We start from the raw sequence: 24,274 nt of genomic DNA on the forward strand, positions 1-24,274 counted from the left end.
AGCATCTAGTGCAGATAGACCATGAAAAACATTCACAGTGCAAGAACATCAAATATCAGATTACGGTCAATATTGCATGTTGTTTAGTCATTACCAATGATTGTCAGGTGTGTGATGTGTGGTCTGAATGGGGAGTGTGATATAGTGGCCACAGCTCTGGGGAAAAAGATGTTCCTCAGCCTGTGAGTCTGGGTTTTTAAAGTGTGACATTTCTTCCCTGACGGTCGTGGGACAAACAGAGAATGACCTGGGTGAGTTTTGTCAGTGCTAATGGGTCTCGTCTTCCTCCTGCAGTCGATGCGCGTAGTATACAGCGTCTATAGGTCAAGAGGCACAGCTCCCACAATCCTCTGAGCTGTCTGGATCACCCAGCAGCACAGGTCCTTTCTATTATCCACTGTGCAGCACTGCATACCACACCGTGAGAGTCTGAGACACCGGCAAATAATCTCTATTGTGCTTCTGTAGAAGTTTAGATGCAGTTGATGAGCCGGTTTTAGAGCCTCTGCTGGGCCGACTTCACCAGGCTGGAGGTGTTTGCTGTGTTTAGCGTTGTCATGTTAATGTCAAATTCAAATTCTTTATTTTTTAGAAAAAGGGAAAGTGCACATTGATCAACATTTCTGAACAGAAAGTAAATGTGGCCGAATTAGCTGAGGGCTAGTTTTCATCGGCAGTCCCTTCGCCAGATGGTAATATACATGTTGATAATAATTCAATAAATAAAAGCAATTAAAACATCATACATATAGATTAGACATAGAAACCAACCACATTGGCCAATACACCGCACCAAGAAACACGACTGAACTCATTCAACACTTAGATAGAATAACACTCAGCTGCATACTCAATCAATTATTAAAGTAACATCTGTTAAAAAATAGCTACATTTTAAACCACAATGAATTTAGATAAGTCAAGTGTAGTGTGATAAATCCAGTCATGTGAACATGCTGAATCCCACGGGAACATTATGACTGGCTCTCTGGCGCCATCCAGGGGCGAAAACCAACATTATTTTCTGCACTAGAGATCAGGAATGATGCTTCTCTACTAAATGGTCAAATTACAAAAGTGTTGCGCATTGTGACAAACTACCTGATCCTGTGTCACAGCTCACAACTCTCACCAACCTCTTCTCCAGCAGCAGGGAACTGTTTTCAACCAAAGAAAAGAAAACGAAAACGTTTCAAGCTCATGCTCATCACCTGTTCAACACTACACATACAAAACACCAGCATTAAGCAGAACAGTTCTCTACAGCTGGGCGGTTATAGCCTGAGATGTAACGGCAACCATATCTGAAATGAAAGCAGCAGGAATCTCATATACAGAAACTCCAAGAACAAAAATATCACAGCGCTGAACAACTGTAGGAAATGAAGTGTGATAATAAAACTTGAACAACTATGCGGCACCAAAGATAAGAGACAAAAAGAGAAACCAGCCTCCATGTGATGCAATAAAAACTATTAGAAAACAAGTGCATGGACCAGACAGTTTCTACATTCTGCTACTTCTCATCCTTTTGATGTTTTCACTGTCTAAGAGCAAATATGCCAGTGTGGTTTGTTCTTTCCTGGATCATCTACTTGACCGGTCAAGCTCATTTCTTCCATCCGGGGAGAAACCTGGTGCCTCTGCTTTAGCCAGGCTTTGATGTGCCTGCATGGCTGCTGCTAATAAGTCAGTCCTCTCTGAAGAGTATTAGCTGGAAACTGAACCCTCTGATCTTTCTCTTCTTTAATTTAGCCTTGTTTGTAGCCACAGGGCTTTGTCTGGAAGCAGATAGGATTTAATAGGACGCGTTAAAACTGGTTTGACCCCAAGTGCTGGGTGACTGGTCTCTGCTGCATTTTGTAAACACTCAACCATCTTGGTCTCCTCTTTAAACACCAGTCACTGACTGTTGAAATATGGATGGTGTTGTTACATTATGGTTGTGGAAGTATCAAAATGCAAAAGCAAGACTGTATAAGCAATCTGTCTATGACACTGGACTGAGGATCCACTGACATCATTACATCTTAATTGCGTTCTGCCCAGTGTCAGCTGATTATTAAGGCCAATGCAGCTGACACGTCACATGTTTTGTTGTCTTTTTTAAGCCAAGTGTTGTAAGTATGGCCAATGTAGTAGCTAAAGGTTTCTGAGGTTTTATCATGTTATCCTTTGTTTTCTTACTTATGTTTTAGTAGACAATGCTTAAAAATAATGCGTCATCTGATATCAAGATTTAGTAGCTAATGTAAGTGTTACTGTTTAGTTTTCCTTGAAAATTAGGTTTGTTGTGGTTGAAAGGAAACTTTTTGATTATGAAATTAATGTTATAATGACTTTTTCAGATGCAAAATAAACATGTTACAACACCTTTAACCTAACAACATATCAGTTTTCACAATATCAAAAACCATTCAAAATTAGGACCCATAATCAAACCCAGCGATGTACCTGTAAACAATGACCGAGTCGCTTCCGTTTTACTTTAACACAGGAGCTCAACACTTCCAGTTTTACAATCCCAACTCACTTTAACCTAAATTGAATCTGTCACTTTAAGAGATGAATGCTCTGTTTTTCAGGAAAAACAAAACAAAACCCTTAAACACTGACACTGCTCAGTGCAGCCACAGTCTGACCCGGTGAGGAAATGTCAGGAGATCATTGAGAAGGAATCTGCAGAGGTGGAGGGGACATGTCACTCTAAAACCACAGAGGTCACATCTCAGTTCAGAGCAAGGTGGTGCGTCATCACAGTCTTTGTACAATTAGGGCTCATAGGGTTTACAGTTGGTCAAATGGGACAGTGGGAGTAAGTTATTGTGGCGTGGACATGACTAAATATTATTGAATTAGATCAAATCCAATTTATTTACTCGTTTACTTTGCATAACCAACGAGGCCACATTGGAAATAAAGTGGATCATCTACTTTCCTTTCCTACTTACCTTCATTTATTTAGAAGCTGTTGTGTCGATATTGACACTGTGCAGCTTTACAACCTGCAGGCCTCCTTCCCTTCCTCACACCCTCAGATATTCACTTGCAAACAAACAGAAAGAAAAAAAAATCCACATTCCTGCTCATCTAGGGCACGGAAACACCCAGATTGTTTTCTATCATTTCTACCGGCATGTCCCCCATGACTCCAATTTGCTAATAGTTTACTTCATGTCTGAAATAAGGCTGGCTCCACACAAAGACGCCCATTGATGACACAGAGGAGCAGCAGCGCAAAACCTCAACGAGCAACGCGTCTAAATTCAAATACCAAGGATTTGTCCAAGGGAGAGAGCACATATCTGAACCACTGGGCCGTGGAGGTAGGAAAACATATATATATTGATGTATTTTATGATAAAATAACAAAACTGATACTCAAGAGCGTTAGAACAAGAAACCAAGCATTTTTTCTTGCCTGTGACTTTTTATTTTGGTTTTAATAACATGAATGCTGTTCACTGGTTACCCTGCTCATATTGATTTGATATTTTCACTCTTTATTCTTTCTGCAGGTAGCAGAGGCCTGTCTCACTATGAAGTTATCTTTTGTGCTGGTGTTTGTATTCATTCTCCCGCTCATCAGGGCTCAGGTACCGCACTGGGGACCGTGTCCAGAGCCGGGCGTTCAACCTGCATTCAACCTCAAACTGGTACAAACAATACATAGGCTACTATACTGTTGTGTGTGTGGGTTTTTTCATCCAGTAGGAAGCAGCCAGTAATAATTATGTTAATAACTATTTTAGTGGTGGAGGATGTATTCAGATCCAGAGTAGATGTACAGTGCTGGTACAGAATGGTTTACTGAAAGTAGATTTATGCAGAGTCTCCACTCACAGTGTTTTAAATTGTCTTCGACTTTGTGTGTGTTTTTACCTTCACAGTTTATGGGGAGATGGTTTGAAATCGCCAAGCTGCCGGCCCAGTTTGAGAAAGGTCGATGCATTGAAACCAATTTCACCATGAGGACAGACAACTCCATTCGAGTGGTCAGCTCTGAAATACTGTGAGTCCTTTTCTGCAAGTTCTTTCTGCCAGATGTGGGGTCAGGAGGTTATAACTTGCATGGCGTCTATTTTCTTTTAACCTACTGTAACATAGAATTTGAATCTCACATCAAACAGAAAAGGAGAGCTGAAGAAAATCGAAGGGACCGGAGTCATAGAAGACATCAAGAATCCGGCCAAGCTGGGGATCAGTTATTCCTATGGTGAGTTCAGTTTAACTTTGTTTTTTTTAGCTCTGAGAATAAGCGACTCTAGTTTAGGGAGTTACTTGGGGACTTTCTCAAGGAGGCTCTATCAGGGCCGTTGCTAGGGATTCTGGGCCCCCTGAAAGAATACTAAAGTGGGCCCCTACCCCCTAACTTTTCCAGTTTTTTTTCTTAGACTACGTATGTATTATCATTTTTTATTTAGCCTACTTTGTTTTGATGCTAATGCAGCATTACTATGAGTATTAGTCAGGGTCATATGCAGAATAATTCAGTCATACAAAGATTAGACTACTAGGTTTTTTTGTGGGCCCTATGGTCGCTGGGCCCCTAGAATTATCATCACCTTTCTCCCCTATACAACGGCCCTGGGCTCTATTGATCTGATCTAATTTTGTGCTTCTTAAATCTCACACCTTCACTGTAGTCCTGCCCTACTCCCCTTACTGGATCGTGTCCACTGACTATGTAAACACCGCCCTGGTCTACTCCTGCACGGACATCCTGAGGCTCTTCCACGTCGACTTTGCCTGGATACTGGCGCGAACACGCACGCTGCCGGGGGCAACCATCGAGAAAGCAAAGGAGACCTTCGCCAACAACAACATCGACGTGACCAGGATGATCGCCAGCAGGCAGCAGGGCTGTGAGAAAACTCTGTGAGCAGCACTGGGAACGCAACACAAGATGGCACTGTTGGTGACGAGGAGGAGGGAGAGACGGAGTTCATCTCTGACTAATATGTGTCGCTCAGTTTGTTTATGGAGCAGAGTTTTCAGTCCTTTTTTAAGATAATATATTGATCTTTACAAGACAAAAATAACTGCATTTATATACTGTGCTTTATATGAAGTAATTTATGAAAGCATAATGAATACTATGTCATAATAATTGACCCACATCATCACTGATTGTTGATATTACAAGCTAAGAATAATCTTTTTTTGCAAAGTTTGTTCAGCAAAGCAGTCTATTTTGTCATCAGAAAAAGTGTTGTTTCATATGCAGCAGCCTGAGAAATTGTAAAGATAAAGAAAATTGAGTGAATCTGATGTTTATACCACAAATTGGAAACATAACGTGTTTAATTTGAGTTAATAAAAGCAAATTAGACTTATCTCATGTGATTTTACTTTATTCCTACAAGATCTCCACATTTCTTGAACACAATTTTGACAGTTTTGAATAATCATTTTTAACACTTCTTTTTAAAATAATTGGCTGCAGTTTTCAAATGTTCTTCTCTTCATGGAGTTAGTAACTTGAAGATCTTTGTGTTTTGGACTGTAAATAATTCAAAAACAAGAGGCTCAACACACTCGGAGTCTAATCCCAATCGTCGAATTGACTGAGCCTGAGCTCCTAGAAAATTTAGACTTTCTTTTCAGAGAGCGGGGGATTGTGGCAGACTCCTCATCCACCTGCTTGGTCGCTGTCTCTTTAGACAGGTGCTTAAAATGCAGAGCCATGCTGCACGAGACACAACCCAAACCAAAGCCAAGGAAGTCAGACTTGGGCCTTTAAGCAATAATAAACTCTTCTACTGTTGACCCAGGCAACATAATAACCAAATGACCACATACAATTTACTGGTATTCAAACCCCATCCTGATGTTCTGCATACAAAATTATAGCTAATGCTAGTTTCCAACTCCTGGCTTCTAGTAAAAGAAAGAAAGTAAGAAAAAAAGTACATAGGCTATACCGTTACAATAAAATGTACAATATATCTAAAATCATACCAAGTCACTCATTAAGACAATTAAAAGACTTGTAATACTTAACCATAAGTTACCATTGCCATTGAAAATACATTTTATAAATACAGTATATATGACACAGCATTTACTTTATAAAACAACAACAACAAAATCTTAATTTTCTTAATTATCTTACATTACACTTTCTAATAATCCTGCCGACTAACAATGGCACAAAACACAATAAATTCTGTTGGATGCACATGGAGTAAAAATTAAAACATCTGACATTATGAGGTCAATTTACACTTGTTGAAAGCAGCAGCGGAACCTTTGTCTCCTGACTTGTTTGTTTTACGTCGGATTTATTTTCCAGGCGGACTGAGCTCTGTGTGTAGCAGCTGATGGTGCCCCACTAGCTTATGTGGTTCGGAGAGCAGCTGGATGTTAAACATTTTGTCCTTCCAAAAATAGAAAGCGATTTGTTCATTCATCTATGCCACTAAAGGACCAGTCCAACTCGACCGCCATGAAACCCGCAGTGGACGAGATGTTTCCTGAAGGCGCCGGACCGTACGTGGACCTGGACGAGGTCAGTCTGTTAGCTCCGTTAGCTCCGTTAGCTCATTCACGATATAAACGTATAACAGACGTTTTACAGTCCGAAAGATTAATATTTCACAAGCCATTTATGTAATATGAACTTGATTATTACTAATAATCTCTGATAATGTCACACATGCTAATGCTAATGTCGCTGCTCTCAGATAGCTAACTTAGACGTTAAGTGCACTATAATCTTGCACGTATTAAAAGCATTTAAAATAAACTGAATAACTGCTAAACCGTTTGTAATATATCTATATCTATATCAGTATTTAATGCTACATAAAATAGTAAACACACAAGGTGAGCACTTTATTGGCATCACCATAGTAACGCTGGGTGACGCTCCCCGTTGCTCTCGCGACAGTCTCAGGTCTTCTTGAGACATGCTGTCATCAAAATGTTGGAAAACTTGGTAAAACTTAACAATAAGTAGTAGTAGGCTACCTACTATTAAGCATTAGTTAAGCATTAATAAATACTGAATTCTTCTTTTATAACGCATGAATACTCATTTGTATGTAGGCCTAGTTTATAAATACAGTTAGTGCTTATCAATGATGAGTAGCCTACTGTGTTTATAAACTATATACTAATGAGTATTCATGAATTCAGTATTTAATGCTTAACTAGTAGCCTAATAGTGTGTATTTATTATAAACTCTTAACGAAAACTTTACTTTCTGCTCTGCATGTGGATGAAGGTAGTGTAACATCTTATGCACATTTAGCTAATCTCCATAAAAAGCATTCCTCTAAATGCATATTCATGTTGGAAGATGGTAAATAATAGTGGCCATGAATGGGTGCTCATATAGTCAGCAACAACACCCAGACAGGCTGTGGCATTTAGATCATGATTGATTGGTATTGAGTGTGCCAAGAAAACATTTCCACCATCAGCAGCCTTGGATGTTGATACAAAATCAAGTTGGCTTAATGGATTCATTTGTGAAATATTAAAAAGCTTATATGAAAATAGCACGATGCTGATGATGATTGTAAAATATTGTGACATAACTTGCAGCTACCAACTTCTGAGCACAGTATGAGCATGAAACATTTATCAGTATCTTGTTAATCTAATTCATTTCACAAAATAGATGCCTGAAGTGAAACCTTTGATAAAAAGTTGACATTGGGATTTATGAGCCGTCTGTCACGGTGAAAACAGGCAGCTGCAGGGGTATAAATAAAAGATCATAATTTCTAGATCTCTTATGCTCGACCTCAGTTTTATGTGTGATAGCAGTAGAGTAACTCATGTAATCATGGTTTTATATAACAGGCACTTATTCTGGCCGCAGTAAGCTGCTGTCTGACCTTCAATTCCCTGGGTTAAATTGGTAACTTCCTCTGAGCTGCATGTTTGTTTTCCTGCAGGCTGGGGGAAGCACAGGACTGCTGATGGATCTGGCTGCCAATGAGAAGGCAGTTCATTTAGACTTCTTCAATGGTAAAGACTTTTTCACACACTTGCAGCTTGACACACATGACAAATTGGGATTCTCAAAAAATGACTTAATTGCTTTGAACCAATAGGTCAGTATCAAATCAGTGTTATCTGCCTAATATTGCTCATTTTGCATTTTCCATCAGCTTTATGTCTATGTTTTAAAGGATAATATACCCATTTTTGACCACACAGTTCATTTCAATTATCTTCATAAATCGGCGTCAGCATGTGATTGATTATACTGATGAAGATTTCAACAAAATGGAAAAACAGAGTTTTCTAAAAATCTTAATATTGAATGTTTACTACTAATAGCAGTGATTCATGGGCAAACATTTTAGGTTTTTTCTTAATGACAAATTTTAATCCCATTTTTGCAAACCGTGTCAGCATCATCTGTCTAGGATTTCAGCCACACTTTTGTATGTACATGAGCGAATGTCCTTGAAAATGTGTCAGTGTACCTCTCCAGTCCAGCAGGAGGAGTTTGGGACTGGCTTCGCTAAAGCTAATGTTACTTTAACTTGCTGGTGTCAAGAGCTTCTCCACTCTGCTCCTCTAGTTTAATAGAGTAAAACCTACATACCAGGGCTGTTTCACACACTGAGCTCCTGCACTCTGGGCTCTGTGCTTCAGTACAGTTAGTGGTGGAAATAAAAAATGCATCATGCCACATTAAAGTGCCAAGTCTGAACTTTAATTTAAGTAGGTTTACATAAATATAGAAGTAACTGTGTGTGTGTGAGAGAGAGAGAGATATAGCCCTTTAAATACACAGTGTCCAAATCTACTGAGGCCAAATACTTTGGGCACCGTGAGTCAAAGACCACAGACATTATTTAGTTACTTACTTGTTCATTGTGCCAGTGTTGGATTTTGGCAAAAGTACAAATTCTTAATTAAAATATCAGAGAATAAACATCCAGAAGTTGTTTCTCTAACTTTAATTTTTAATGTCTCTGTGCAGCTGAGAGCTGCTGCCAGAGGCATTTTCTTTTTGCGCAACCCATCCATCCATCTAATTCGTTTCCCGATATCTCAGGTTACAAAGGTCATTTCCTTGACCTCACAAACATGTTTTTGGTGTTAAAGGGACAGTATGTGAGATTTACCCCCATCTAGCGGTGCGGTTGCATGTCGGCACGTATTCTTGCTGTTGCGTTTACGTAAACTCGGGCAGAAGTCAGAAAAACAACACACGCTGCATGTATCAGGATAAACAAGCCTCTATGTAAACAAACGGTCCGCCAGCACGAGGCAAAACAATACAGGCGTGACAATATGTTGTCATGGTGATGTCGTATTGTTTACCTGACCCACGTTTTACCGGCTTTCTCTCGTCGAGTAAAATAACATCCAGTTGGTTTGCCGACGGCGTCACTCACGGCGTCATTCAGGTGTCTGACTGCACCTGAAGGCAACACCAGTGCCTCCGTCCTTCCTCACACTAGCTACACGGTGGTGACAGTTTTAACAGGCGCTGTCTGGAAAACTTTCTCCCCGAGCCGAGAAGCTCCGGCGGCCCGAGTTTGAGGTTACTTACAGCCACGGTGACACTGAACGTAAAACATGGCGATTCAACATGGCAGAGAAGGTTCGGTGAACCCCCCCCTGTATGTTTGTAACAACTTGTAACATCTCATTCAAAGGTACGAGAAAGCGCTCGTTTGTATGCGGGCGCGATTCCACTTCAGTGAAATACGTATTTATGAAAGCGATATTTGATTTTTGTCAATAAAAAGCCAATAAAGTCCCATACTGTCCCTTTAAATCACAAATACATATGCAAATTTTTTATGCTCAAACTGATGATGCAAATATATTTTACATTTATTTAATCGTAATGCTCTGCTTAAACACATCTGACCATTATTCAGTGCTGTAACTCCAGAACAAGAAAAAAAAGGTACGACCATGTTTCCTGCAACAGGCCGACAACTGCGAGGCCGTAACTCTAGTTTTCAAAAGGGTTGATCCATTCTTACATCCTGAGCTGTTACAGTGCTCTAAACGCATTTCACAAATACGAGTATCAGTGCAGGTTATTTTTGTCCATCAGGTAATTTAAAGTGAACTTCAGGGAGCTGTCATCTTCAAATAGGAGGTTGTCAGTCGGTGCAGATTGAATCTATTAGCACATGATGTTCTCCCACCCCTGGGCGTCGGTGCACTGCTGCTTCCACAGCAGGGACCTCCTTTACTGCCCCCCAAAACATTCCTAGTGCCCCACACCCCCCTTGTTTTTTTTTGTTTTTTTACAAACTGTGGTTTATAATGTAGTGTGATCTCTGTCCTGAGGCGTTGCTACATCAAACAGCCACAGAAACTTCTTGCCATGTGCGACACAAATTCCACACAGACTTCTCAGCAGGAGCTCTGGATGGATGTGAGGCTCATTTAGGGTGGCAGCCTTTATCCTCCTCCTCCTCCTCCTCCTCCTCCTCCTGATGGAGATGTGTACCACTTAATGGTCTCATTGAAGGCTCAGTGAAAGCAGCTTCCAATCCCTTGGCCTACATTTGTAAATGGATTTTAAACGTTCATTCATTTAAACAATCGGTGTCACACTCATTTAATTTCTTTACGAGGCCACAGAAGTAAAACTGCCGTGACAGTTTTTTGTAATGCGTGTTATTCTACGCTGCTGAGAGGTATTCAGGTTACAGCAGCTCCCAGGAAAATGATTGTTTTTAGCTCTAAATATATAAATGGCCCTTGCCTCCTGGAGTAATATGAAACTGTGGTATCGCTAAGGTGAAGTATAAATCGTGCACTGAGCCTTTTTAGAAACGCTCTGTAGTATAGGCTGTAATTCTTTTGTTAAGTTGGTGATACAATTTTATCAATGACACTATGTATAATTTATCTTGTGGTATTGATTCATATTATGATTTCATCATTTCTTGGAAAATCTAAAAGCAGCTCTTTACTTGAACCTTTGCCTTAAACTTTCAACAACTGCCCTGAAATGTGAGAGTCTGAGAAGAAAAACATTGTCCCAGCAGTTACAACATGACACAATGAGTTGTGTTCACCCGACGGCACCTGTCTTTCATTGTATGTAGTGTGTTGTTTGTTTGTGTGTGAAAAGGCTTTCATTAGGCCCATCATGTTGTTTTTCCATCATGCACTGTCTTTGCGCCGCGTCCGTCGCCGATTTTCAGTGTTTTGTATGTTTGATGACACGTTTGAAAACAGCTCTTTGTGCACAAATAGGACGAACAGACAACATATATTCACAGCAAATTGCTGTGGGGAGACTCAGGCTGCACACAATGTGCTGCTCACCATGTAAGCTGAGAACAGACTGTTCGATAGCGATTGAGTAAACTTCATTTATATTAAACAACAGCTTGTGTACAGGAAAGTGTCGGCCACACACACACACATGGGCATTTTGGGCTCTGCCTTCCTCCTCGCGTGCGTGTTTACCATGTGTCTGTGGTTATATTATGCACTTAATGTAAATGTGAGTTCAGCAGATTCTTGCTCGCAGCTGGTAAAAGATCTGTAGAGATTTGATATAAAGGAAGCACAAGGAGCCGGCTGCTTATGTTGTCTGAACCAGGTTCTTAGATTTTTCATTGGAGCTGTAGCAGCGAATAGATTGAGACAAAACAAAACAGCGTATTTGATAATTAATTAATGTTTATGAGTCATTTTTCAAGAAAAAATACGTACAAAAACGAAATACATTTGGCTTTAGAAACATCACATTAGGCTTCAGGGATTTATGATGTGTGTTTTCAGAAGTTTCTATTTTCAGAAGCGATTCATTCTTCTTGCAATTATTTTTCTGAGTAATTCATTGTTGTTCCTAGTGTTGCTACTGTGAAAAATGTCCATCATGATTTTCCACAGCCCAACCTAATGTATTCAGATGACTCAGTCCAAAACTCAAAAAATACTCGGTTTACTTATGTACATGTTGAAGAAAATGCACCAAATTCCCACTTTTAATGAATCTGCAACCGGTGATTAAACATTAGCGAACATACAGCACAATCCATCACACTACAGGTCAGACAAATAAACAAAGACTGAATAAATGAATGCATATGAGTGTAAAAGAGAGTTTACCTGCAGCAGAGGATGTGGCACACATTATCGTGCATGTTCATACAGTTCTCCCGCTAACCTCCGACCTCACAAACTGTCCGACCCACAGGAAGGCCGCGCTGCAGACCCCTCACCAAGTGCATTCCCAGATCCTTTTACTTTTATCACCCTGCACCCCCTTGACCCACCAACACTTTATGAGAAAATGCCTGGTTTGCAGAAACGTTTGAAAGCGTATGTGCAGCTGTTATGTAAGTTTGGCCGTTATAATCGTGTTTTTGTTTTCCTTCCTCCTCAGATTTTGAAGATCTGTTCGATGACGAAGACATCCAGTGAGACGGACATGTCAGCACGTCCTCGCCGGGATGATGGATGATATTCACACAACTCCTCGCCACATTTTTTTTGTGGAAAGCAAACCAGCCATTTACTGTCTAATGACATACAATTTCCTTTCATAGTTGTCCTAGTTTCAGGCTTTTTAAAACATCCTTAAAAAGTCGTCCCCGGCTCCAGATGTTGTGAAATTCTTAAGATCCCAGGGATTCCTTCATATATGGTATGTTAAAATTATGAGCTTGTATCGTGCTCATGTCTTTGACTGCTTCTAAACTGGATTGCAGGTTTCAGAGTGCTGGAGAACACCTGTTAGGAGCGTAATTATACATATGACGGGCAGAGGCTCCATGTGCTGTCGCCCCTAAACATGCTGCAGATGGTATATGATAAATGATGGCCTGCTTAAATTATTTGTATGACGGTGTGTCGCACAGTCGCTCATGCTCAGTTTTGGTTTTTATACCAGTGTTACATCATGAATTTGTACATATGTGTACAGCAGTTACGCAACCACACTCAAATTTTTGTGATGGACGTCTATGTGTGACTGGTTGAAACTCAATAAATACCACTTTTATATATGAAGCATTAAGTGCATGTGGATTTTGTAACATCTTGGTAATATCGATTTAAACTCAAAGATGCTTTTACAGTGAAAGTAGTATGATTTGGAAAATAGAAATCACCCTAATGGTTTCATTCTTATATTTTATTGTTATTAAATTGAATGCTTTGAAAACAAACTGCACAAACTGAAGTCGGGGTTAAAGAGCGGATATTATCTGTCAGCTATTTATACCACACTAATTAAGTGACAAAATGAGTCATGAAAGAGTTTTTAATCCAATGCATCACATTTCTTTGCACTGACACATTATGATCATATCTCATGATCTTCATCAGCAAATGTAATTTTTCTCAGCGCTTGGCTATGAAATCAAAATTATGTTTTTCCTAGGAAGTTAAAAAATATGTGAACTTTGAATATTTTGCGATATCTGAGCAGACACCATCACACATGCGGGGCTGAAATAATAAACTAACCTGAAACTAATTTGAGGAGTCACTTGAAAACAACTTCTGTTTTAACAAACTGGTAAGTGTCGATTCTTACTTTTTTTTATCGTATAGAGAAAAACCAATAAACAGATAAATGGAGATAATGATCGGAAAATTAGCTTGCGTGTTGTGCTAAAAATGAACTTTTAACCTCCATGTACTTCCACCCACACTAGTCATTTCATCATATGGAGAAAAAAATGTCAAACTGTGATATTTATCTATCCATACTGCACAGCCCTTTGCTGAGATGATGAAAAGATTAATTATAAGACTATTAAACTGTTCCATTACAATCTTTACACTGCAGGATATCTCAGTTTATTTCAGGAATATAAAGCACAGACTGTGAAAACTAATCTCAGGGAAGCTGGAGCATCAGGAGGCACTGAGTGTGATAAACTGCAGCTAATACACAAAGTAAGATATGGGAATTTTCAGAGCATCATACACGTACCTCACATATGAGGAAGCCAGCTGAGTTTTAGCAAGAAAAGGTTGTTGGCATCTGCAACTATCAGCTGAGCTAAACAGCACAAATAGTGCTGTGTCTGCAGATTACATCACCACTTTATGAAAAGACTGCTTTAAAATGTTGTCTATACAACATGTGTGTGAGAGAGTGAGATGTGTCTTATTTTTTCTTTGCATCCTCTGTCTGTTATTTAGATCTGATCAAATCTCAACTCTTAGGCATTTACTGTGTAATGAGAGACTCTGCACCAAGGGGCGAGCTGATCTGAGGCCGGGGGGTCAATAATATTTACAGTCTGAGCAAGAGGATATTGAAGTTTTATTACTATTCAGCACAAGTTGTGGACTGATAAGCTTGTGAAGAGCACAAAATGCTAACTGCAAGTTTTTAAAAGCTTTCTGTATACGGATTCAGCAAAACAGAGAACCGTACTGTCAGCACAGCCACGTCCAGCAGTGAAGACAAAAGTATTAATTATACTTAAAAAAAAAAAAAAAACAGAAAAACACAGAAAACAAAAACCTTTTGATTGGGCATTAATCAGCAGTGCACACCAAATCCTGTCTGACTGGCGTTCACAACATGAAGCATAAACTCAAGGATCAGGGCCAATTAACAGAGGTGTTGGTTAATAGCAGGAAATAATCAACTTTATTAGACTATAACTATATATAACTTCTGAATCTGGAAAGGAACAGAAATGAATCCTGGCTGTGCAGGACGTTGTGGATATTAGACACGTACAGACTGTTATTTGTATTTCATCATCAAGACTGAGAGTCTGCAGTCACACAGCAGTGCTGCCAGCTAAATGCTAACTTGGTATGATAATGTCAACATGCTGATGTTTAGCACAATTATTAGAAGCCTATCTGTTACAGTGTTCATCGTGTTTTTGTACTGTGTTTGCACTAAGGCAATTTATTTATTTGTAACAACTAACTAAAACACCCAAGGATGATGGGAATGAGATTAGTTTTGCATATAAACTAAAGTGAACCAAAGACAAATCGTGATCTAATGACGGCACTTAAAAGTGGATCATTGTAGTGGGTGTGGTTGATCATCTGAGGACCATGACAATCTGTGTAGAAGGTCACAGGAATTCATCCAGTGGTGTTTCTCTCTGGATCACAGATGTTGAACCTACTGTCGGTGCCATAGGAAACATCTAATGCAAAGGGTTAATCATGTTGGGCCCATTACAACACTATGCATGGACACACAAGGAGCCCCAACAAAAGCATCCACTTGGTTATTCTTCTCTGTAGAAACTGACTGCAACATTTGCATAAACAATTCACCAAATGTCTGAGATTTTGATTCTATGCACATAAACTTTATTGGACGTCAGCACCGATAACTCCGAATTAGAAAACACATTTGAAATTATACGTAACCCACTCACTGTCACAACATTCATTAGTTTGACTTTTTTTTCCTCTTCTCTTTTGCATTTGAAGCTCTCAGATATTAAATTCAGAAGTTGTTTGTTTGTAAGTTCAATTAAACTTTTCCTCTTTCTCTTACCCGGCAACACAACACTTTTTAATTATTGATAATCACAGTAGTGATTTACTGTTGAATTATTTGTGTGTGACTTGCAACTTGAACCACAACTAAAGAGTTTACATAAAACCATTTGACAGCCATCATCATTTAACAAGGGTCTGTGTTTTTAATGAGCTTTTCTTTTTCACAAAGTAGTTCAAGGCGCCTAATGAGGTTTCCTTACCCCAAATCTTCTCTTATGTTGTCGTGAATTATTCCATGAAGGAGACCGACGTCTCTCCTGATGCCTGTTCTGCTTCAAACTGAAGGAGAGGAGGAGAGGTTTTTTTTTTTGCCTCTTTATGTGACGGCATCGGTTCTTCTTAAATGAGTAAACTGCAGGGATCACAGCCCTGGCTGAGTCATCATCATTCATAAGGTGAGGGAGTATCAGGAACTGAGCAGCAGAAGATCCTCAAGGCCGAATGACTAAGTTTAGTTTTTAGTTTTTAATTTAATATAGAAAATATTGACATTTACAACCAAAGCTCTGCCATTTTAATTAAGGGATTCCCAGCCATGATGCTATTATCCCAGAGGTGCTTCTGCAGACACCTGGAGGTACGTGGAGAAATGTGAAAGATAGATACATACATTGATTGATTAGGCTGTACAAACACAGGTTGGAGAGTGTTAAAGGGATAGTTCAACATTTTGGCAAATTGGCCCATTGCCATAATCCCTATAGTTTTAGCAGTAGGTTCGTTACCTTTAATTGTCGGTGCAAGCTATTTTTAGAACGGCGGAGCAGAGCCGCGAGCTGCTCAGAGCTACACTAGGTAGGCTCATGGGATTTCTTGGTTTCCCTCATCAAACTCATCAAATACACAATCCAACAACTCCGAAATGCTCTGGTGGACAAGTTGTGACCTGCACATTCACCACGCTATGAGATAATAACAGAATGTTATGAGATGGAGTTGTTTTAGAGGTAAATTCATGTAAAACCACTGATGCGCGTTCCTGTTGGGTTGCAGTTTTTCAGCAAGCAGTCTCTGCATTTGCCTCTAAAACAACTCTGGTAACGTTCTGTTATTATCTCATAGCGTGGTGAATGTGCAGGTCACAACTTGTCCACCAGAGCGTTTTGGAGTTGTTGGATTGTGTATTAATTTGATGAGGGAAACCAAGAAATCCCATTAGCCTCCGTAGCGTAGCTCTGAGCAGCTCGCGGCTCTGCTCCGCCGTTCTAAAAATAGCTTGCACCGACAATTAAAGGTAATAAACCTACTCCTAAAACTACAGGGATTATAGCAATGGGCCAATTTGCCAAAATGTTGAAGTACCTGTATCCCTTTAATGAGCTGACAAGTCCAAGTCCAAACAAACAGCAATGGATAATCAGATAATATCGTTAATATATCCAGTTTTTGCCACTAGCTATACAAAACCAAATATCACAAAAAACAAACCAAACACTGCCTACTGTTCTATTCTAAACAATACATAATCTAAATAACCACACACGTACTGTATATACAAACAGTCAGCCTCTGTCTCTTGTTTCCATAGCTCTACACATGTTGTGTATATTCCACTGACGCAGGCTGTAGGCTGTGCAGGCGACGTGGCACAATCCGAGCACCAGGACCAAACAAACAGCGCTGTTGGCATGCTGGTCCTAATGGCTCTGGCTTCTACAGCAACAGCAGCAGCAGTTTGCTTCATTAGTGACCTGCTGTACGAGGCCTCGTTCCTCTAACGACTCCAGCTCCAGCCTCCATGTTGCTGAATAAAAACATACACATGTGTGAAGACGCATCTTTGAAACTCTCTGTTGGTCTGTGCAGAGTAACTTACAGAATCACAATCACTAGATACAGTAGATAGATAGATAGATAGATAGATAGATAGATAGATAGATAGATAGATAGATAGATAGATAGATAGATAGATAGATAGATAGATAGATAGATAGATAGATAGATAGATAGATAGATAGATACTGTAGGTAGGAGTCTGGTGCTACTGCTGCTTGTATAGTGTTGCATCAGTGAAATGAAGCGTGGCATCCTGAGCAACATATTTGTCAATATACTGATGCAACACAATTATTATTTCAGGAGTAGTTTTTATTCTCTGCAGCCAGTTTTCCTCTCATGGAGATGAGAGAACAAAACATAACATAAAACTGTATCTACAGTTGTACAGGAAGTCGTTGTTATTTACTTCTACTTATTTGTCACTGGGTTGTTTTAACGGATGTCGTCTCTTTTGTATCATCAGGGAAGTACCAGGACTATTTCTTGTTCCACTGTTTCCACTGTTTAATCAGCACCACCTCTGTGATCGCTGCAGGCACTTACATCTGCGCTCCTGTAACATAGACCTGCAGCTGTGTGGATTTAATAGCTTACAGTTTTTTTCAGTCCACTCCCACTGTGCTATTTATGTAAATTTAAAATCTGAAAAATCAACTAAATACAATGTCACCTCGTATGATGATGACCCCAAATTCCAAACCTGTGAGGAAAGAGAGCCGGCCGCTAAATGGCACCTTGTTAATGTTTCTCCACTGGGAGCAGTCGTGCTGCTCGCCTCTTCTAATTACAGGACCCCCATTGGTTGGATGGATGTCAGCACAGGAGCCAATCCCGGAGCGCCTAACAGCACGCCGGAGTCCTACGACATGCCTTTTTGTTTTTAATGATCAAGTGAGCTCCTTAAAAATGTTTCCCTGGCCGTCTGTCCCATACAGGGGAACCGAGAGGTAGAGGGTTCACACAGCTTTGACCACTGTGCAGCAAGGCCCCCCACCCCCCGTCAAGAGAGCAGCTGGATCCAGAGGTGATCTCAGGAGGCCGCAGCTTCAGCACCTTTGCAGGTAAGGACAGATGTTTCACTTCACGCCTGAGACTTCCATCTTCCACTGGGTGAAAAAAGTGAGAAAGTCCTCGGCTTCTTTGAGCCTGAGTGAAACTATAGGAGACAATCTCTCTTTGTGAGCACAGCAGCTGTAACTCCTCATCCACCCATGCAGTAATAGAAAAGTACATCTAAAGCCTCTGCCTGTTTGATTGTTCAGTCCAGTCTTTTTCTTTTTTGATATTCTGATATTCTGAATTGAAGAGTCTTGTTTTTCTCACTAATCCCTGAAAAGCTCTATTACAGCATGTCCCCAATCCTCACTATTGTCTTGGGATCAACTAGTTAAATAAAAGCTGTGTCTTTGTTCAACGTGCATTGTCCTCTCATGGATTCTTATATCCAACAGTTTGCTGGAAAAAAAATTAAACAAAAACCCAAAAAGACGCAGGGATCAATCGTCGAGTCGCTGCATTGTAATGTCACCGCCAGAAATGTATCTTGCAAATGCAGCTCTGTTCCAACATTAGCACTGAATATTGTTTCTGTCTTTTCCCTCAGGAAGCACATAAGACTGAAAATGGCACGAGTTGGACGACCATCGCTTTCCCTGATCCACACAGGGCTCCTGTTAGCGATTGTTTTATTACCAGGTGAGAATTTAATTGCAAAGTTTGACCAATTTAAAGTTGGTCTTTGTCACATTCATATACTAAGTTGCAGACAGGTGGGAAGGAAACAATTAAACTGCATGTACTTTACATCACTGCTTTCAACTCCAAGTTATATTGAGAACATGTGATCTGTTTCTAAAGCATGTCTTCTACAGGTTCAATCAGTTTACAGCGCAATGTAGTTAAACAATCTCCATTTTGACCAAGTACAACTGTAAAATGGCCCTTTAACAAACATTAACAAATTAGTGGTAAAATATAAAAATATACAATTAATTAAACATATAACAATATCACAATCTGTCAACATGACAAATACTTAAACTTTTGAAACTATAGGTGCATTTAGCCAATAATTCATCTGTAATTTTAGTTAAGTACAGGCCTCACAGAGCTGAGTATTTCTGCTCCCCCTGTTCTTTTTGGTCAAAGCTTTTTATAAGAGATGGAGACATATAAGAGGAATTAGGAGTAATGACCTTTGTAGCCTATTTCTAAAGTCCTTGTTACAGCCCAGGGCACTGGCACATTAATCTGTGGCACAGAGGTGTAAAGACACCATTACTTATCTCCTTAACTGTAAAGTTGCATGTCCTGCTGAGAGCAAGATATTCTTCCCATAAAACAAATAACAAAAAAAAAAAAGACATTAATCTTTGCCCCTTTGGGAGATTTTCCATATTAATAAAGCTGGAAGTTCCTGCCATAATCAGCTGACTCGGCTGTTTTCTCAGAGTCATAAACTTCTGAAGGAAACCCCCGCTGGAGCAAAAGTTGTGGAAACAGGGATGCACACAGACATGTCCCCTCCTTCCCATCTTCTGCTTTAACTGTGTATTGGTAATTGGTTTCTGTGAGGGCCCACGCTTTGTAGTTTTTACAGGATAGCATTAAGGGGGCCCCCATAAGTTGTATAAACTACCCCCCCTCTGCTCTGGCTGCTCTAACAACTAAACATGTATGGGTCTGGGTTGGGGGTGTGGAGCGTTTAATCTGCAGGACTCACGCAGCCTGCTCTGGGGCGCCACAGCCCCAGCACCTGCCGTGTTTCACCCAGGGGCTTATTAGCAGATCAGCGTTTTCCCCGATGTTAAGGGGGAAAGCTCAACATCTGGTCCCAGTCAACTAATATCCCCACTGCTGCTAATGTGGCTGCTGCTGCTGTTTTACAGAGTTTCTGGGGGCGGTTCCAGTGGAGCAGCGGAAGGAGGAGGAAGGTAAGGACCAGTGACGTGGCATGTGGGCTGCAGTGGCCTTTTAGTCATTCAAATCACAGATATTTAAAAGAAGATACCTGTGTCATCCAACTCCAGATGCAACATCAATGCTTATGGCTTGTATCACAGAAACATGCCCGCACTGTCTAGTGAAAAACAGAGATTATTTGTTGATAGAAAGGTTTAATGGTTATACATACATATATCCTGTAGTCCAGGTTTAGTGGTGCTGAGATTTCCTGCTTTTATGTGACTTATATGATACCAAACTAAGAAAAACAAGCACATATTTAGCATTTTTACTATTTTTTCAACAGGCTACTGATTTTAAATTAACAAACAATTAAACTGAACAACCAGTTACTGCTGCTCATCTTCTCACATCACTTAGTTACATTTTATTGTTAGGTGACCTCCAATGTAATCGTGGTGTAATAGTTATTACAATTAATAATTAATAATTAGGCTATTATGGTTTAAGTAACATATTGAAAAACTCTGCAGGGTTAATGGATGGTTTAAAAACAAAAAGAAAAGCTCATTTATCATCACCATGATGAGAGAGGTTTGCCCTACTGGTGGACACAGGGACAAACAACTTAAATAGTTGTTTAAGTTGGACTGGACTTGCCAAAGAAACTCTGAGAGTTTGCTAATTCTCTGTTTTTTGTTGTTTGTATCTCAAAGGCGAGTCAGTTTGTCCATAGATAGTGATGTTGTTGTTGTATTGAGCTGCGTCATATGAATTCTAAGTGGGGAGATAAAATAACAGCAGCAACAAACATCGTGATGTCGTCCACCTACTAAACTCAAACACCAAAGAACGTCTTGTGTATCTCATTCCACAAACAAAACTCATCAAAAGTAGGAAGCCTTTTTAAATACACAAACGAACAAAACACAGTTTGCTTTTGATGATAAGACTGATTTCACATGTGTGGCTGAAAGGTAAATATAGAGTAGAGTAGCTAAACACAAGAACGGAAATAGAGCATATGACAGGCAGCATACACTTACTTTTATCAAATGTAAATGTAAATTACAGAGTCTTAGAGTTGCTGGTATGTGGACTTTTACCTCTGAGCAGAGCTCGGCTAGCCGTCTGTCATGTTTTCAGTCTTCATGCTAAGCTACGCTAACTCTCTGCTGGCTCCAACTGCATATTCATCTCACATAATGAAAGTGGTGTCAATAAGACAGAAAGTCAATCACACTCTCTTGTCCATGCTCATAAATAGTGAATTAAAAATAACTATGAGCAGTGAGAGAGCTCTTCTTCACTCACACAGCACCGTTTATTAACTTCACCTCTCTCCCTCTCCTGTCCAGTGTCAGGTGATGTGAAGGCCGAGGCCATGGCCAACCTGAAGACACTTGTCCGTAACAGAAGGAACGTCCCCATGTTGGCTCTGCCCCAGCTCAAACGCGTGCCAGATTTCTGGGGATGGTACAAACACTTCATGGACACCCACAACCAGGAGGGAGTGAGTGGGATTTGTTTCATATTAATTATTCAGATTCTCTCGGTCAGGATTATGAAACTGTTTCCTTCTCCTAAAAAGTGACGCAACTATTTGCGTCATTAGTTTGAAGAAGGACAGATTCAAACTGCTGCTTTTTGAGAGAGAGAGATTTAAGGAATTACTTATTTTTCATAAGAATAATGCTTCACTGCTCAGGCTATAGTTATATAAACATATTAATATTCCATTATCCTCTTAAAATGCGACAATACTTTTTAATGCAGCTCATGCTCCGGCATGTATTCGCAGCACCAGCGAGACCTCTCTGGTTTATGAGTCAGGCTGCATGGTTTGAGTAACAAGACACTAGCGAGCTGAAAAAGTGCACGCATTCCTCCACAGAGGATTTGCCTGAAAGTTTTCATCCATCAAAAGCTTCATTTGAATTCCTTTAGTTTCAGATTCATTCTCTATTTTATTCTCTGTGGCATGTGAGTCGTTCTAGATCAGAGAGGATTTATTCATTTTGTCTCTCCCTTTCATCACGCTCTTCAGATTGAGGATCTGGATCGTCTGTACATGGCCTATCTGCAGAACAAGCACCGGTCAGAGGAGGGGCCCACGTTCAACCACTACCTCAAGCACCTCAGTGAAATCTACAAGACATGCGCCGACTCTGACGACCCCGAGTGCATCTCAGAGATCACCAGCAAGCCGACCGCCGCCCTCATGATGCCCGCCCCCATTAAGTCTGCTCCGGTCAGGCTGTGCAACCCCTACCTCGACCCCTACTGCCTCTTCCCGCTCCTCCACAAGGCCGCGGAGCCCGAGCCCGCTCCCGCCAAGGTCCCGGCCCCCATCCTCACCCCGATGCTGCCCATGCCCCTGAAAGGCCCCACCGGCTTCTACTACTATGCCCCCGTGCTGGAGCCCTTCCTGAGCGCCGAGCAGAAGACCGAGCTGCTGAGGATCTGCAACGCCGAAGACGTGGAGTGTCTGCAGTACCACCTGAGAGCGGCCTACGGTTACCGCCCGGCTCCCGGCCCGGCCCCGTCTTATTCTGCCCTCAAATGCGACCCCAAGGACCCCTACTGCCACCCCCTCCTGGTGCAGAAGGCCCCGACTGGCTTCTACCACCTGCTCTACCCCAGCTGCGACCCAGCGGTCGATCCTCTGTGCGTGGGCAACGTCGCCGCTCCCCTCACCGCCGAGGAGCCCCCCAAGGAGCAGCACTGCAACCCCCTGTTCGACGCCGACTGCAACCCGCTGACCGCCACCAAGCTGTCCGGCCTCACCAAGCCCGTCCTGGAGTTCCCCGCCAGCGACCAGCCCGCAGCTCCGGCCGCTCCTCTTTCCTGCGACCCTCGCTCCGACCCGTTCTGCATCCTGAAGGCCGCCGCCGCCCTGCGCAAGCCCCCCCCCAAGATCCCCGAGCACCAGGTCTGAATTTGAAGTCCGTCTACTAGGATTAACTAGTTCACTGTTTGACTTAGTGTAATCGTACTTGTTGAATGGTTCTGTTAATTGTCTCTTCCTTTTCGTTTCATTTATTAAATAATGTAGTGAAGTGAAGTGTGTGTTTTCATGATGCTTTCACTTGCTGTCTTCAGTCTGCTTTTCATCTGTTTTGAACCAAAGACAAAAATCAATCAATCAATTGATCAATCAACCAGGTCCGCTACAAGCTCGGTGTCCTCGGCAAAACCAAGGACGGCCACGACTGCTATGTGCACTATGACAAAGACTGCACCCCAGTGAAGCCTGGCGCCAAGGCCAAGGCCGACATCAAGGCACCGGCCAAGCCCGCCTGCCATCCATACGACCCCGACTGCAGCAAATCGGTTTCACCGTCCGGCGCAGAGCCCCCGAAGGACGGCATAATCCTGCCCGACCCCGACTGTGACCCAGAGATCGACTTCAACTGCCGCCTGCGTCGCGCTGAACCCGCTGCTGCTGCTGCTGCAGATGAGCCCGCCGCTGATGAGCCGGCCAAGGTGGCTGCCCCACGCTTTGAGGACTTCCTCAAGAGCGTCATGAGCCAGCATCATTAAAATCTAACAGTAACATAACAACAGAACAAAAAGCTTCTGCTAGACAATAAGAGAAAATGGGACTAACACAGCAGTCTCCATGTTTTCGGGACTTAATGGACCAAAAACCTTCCACAATTCATCAGTTCATCACAAAATCATGACATCAATCGGAACATATCGAAGCTCTTACACAATTAATCTGTTTTTTTCTCACACAATTTGAAAGTTTCCTATTTTTGGTCAATTTTTATAATAAAGGGGGAACAATTATAGAGGGCCAAGCAACTTAGAACATGTGGTTTAAATCCTTTGTGTATGTATGTTTGTAGAAAAGTGTGGTATGTATAGATGTGTGATAGCGCAGGTGTAGTTTATGTAGATTATGTATCAGCGGGTAAGATTTCCTCTCTGTTGTACATTCTCTGTTTCAATTTGAGTTATCCTGAGTGTATTTAATGTTGTTTTCCACAGTTTTCTGTAACTCTAAACCTCATAGCGCTTCATCTGTTTAGTTTTATGAAGTTTTAAATAAAAAGGATTTTAAAAAAAAAACCAAAACTCATGAATTATCCGGTTTAACAATCCACACACTGCATGAGACACATCTGTTCTGAAGGT

The 24,274-nt window shown here is 41.1% G+C and overlaps 3 protein-coding genes across 3 annotated transcripts; all 3 read left to right on the plus strand.

Annotated features, from left to right (window-relative positions):
- Positions 1–3,539: 3,539 nt before the first annotated feature.
- On the plus strand, positions 3,540–4,882 carry apoda.1 (apolipoprotein Da, duplicate 1; the record flags this gene model as incomplete). The annotated part of the gene is made up of 4 exons (XM_083990935.1): positions 3,540–3,656; positions 3,891–4,012; positions 4,131–4,216; positions 4,647–4,882. The coding sequence occupies 4 exons, from the start codon at positions 3,540–3,542 to the stop codon at positions 4,880–4,882; spliced, it is 561 nt and encodes a 186-aa protein (XP_083847061.1).
- Positions 4,883–6,286: 1,404 nt separating this feature from the next.
- Positions 6,287–13,468, plus strand: LOC311000240 (COP9 signalosome complex subunit 9). The gene is made up of 3 exons (XM_083990898.1): positions 6,287–6,511; positions 7,909–7,981; positions 12,339–13,468. Exons 1-3 carry the CDS (start codon positions 6,416–6,418, stop codon positions 12,374–12,376), a joined length of 207 nt encoding a protein of 68 aa, XP_083847024.1. The 5' UTR covers positions 6,287–6,415; the 3' UTR covers positions 12,377–13,468.
- Positions 13,469–21,414: 7,946 nt separating this feature from the next.
- On the plus strand, positions 21,415–23,674 carry and2 (actinodin2; the record flags this gene model as incomplete). Its single annotated transcript, XM_083991288.1, has 4 exons — positions 21,415–21,421; positions 21,490–21,644; positions 22,179–23,063; positions 23,297–23,674. The coding sequence occupies 4 exons, from the start codon at positions 21,415–21,417 to the stop codon at positions 23,672–23,674; spliced, it is 1,425 nt and encodes a 474-aa protein (XP_083847414.1).
- Positions 23,675–24,274: the final 600 nt, after the last annotated feature.

The sequence above is a fragment of the Trachurus trachurus genome (genome assembly GCF_905171665.1).
Source record: "Trachurus trachurus genome assembly, chromosome: 17".
In the NCBI taxonomy this organism is placed as follows: Eukaryota; Metazoa; Chordata; class Actinopteri; order Carangiformes; family Carangidae; genus Trachurus; species Trachurus trachurus.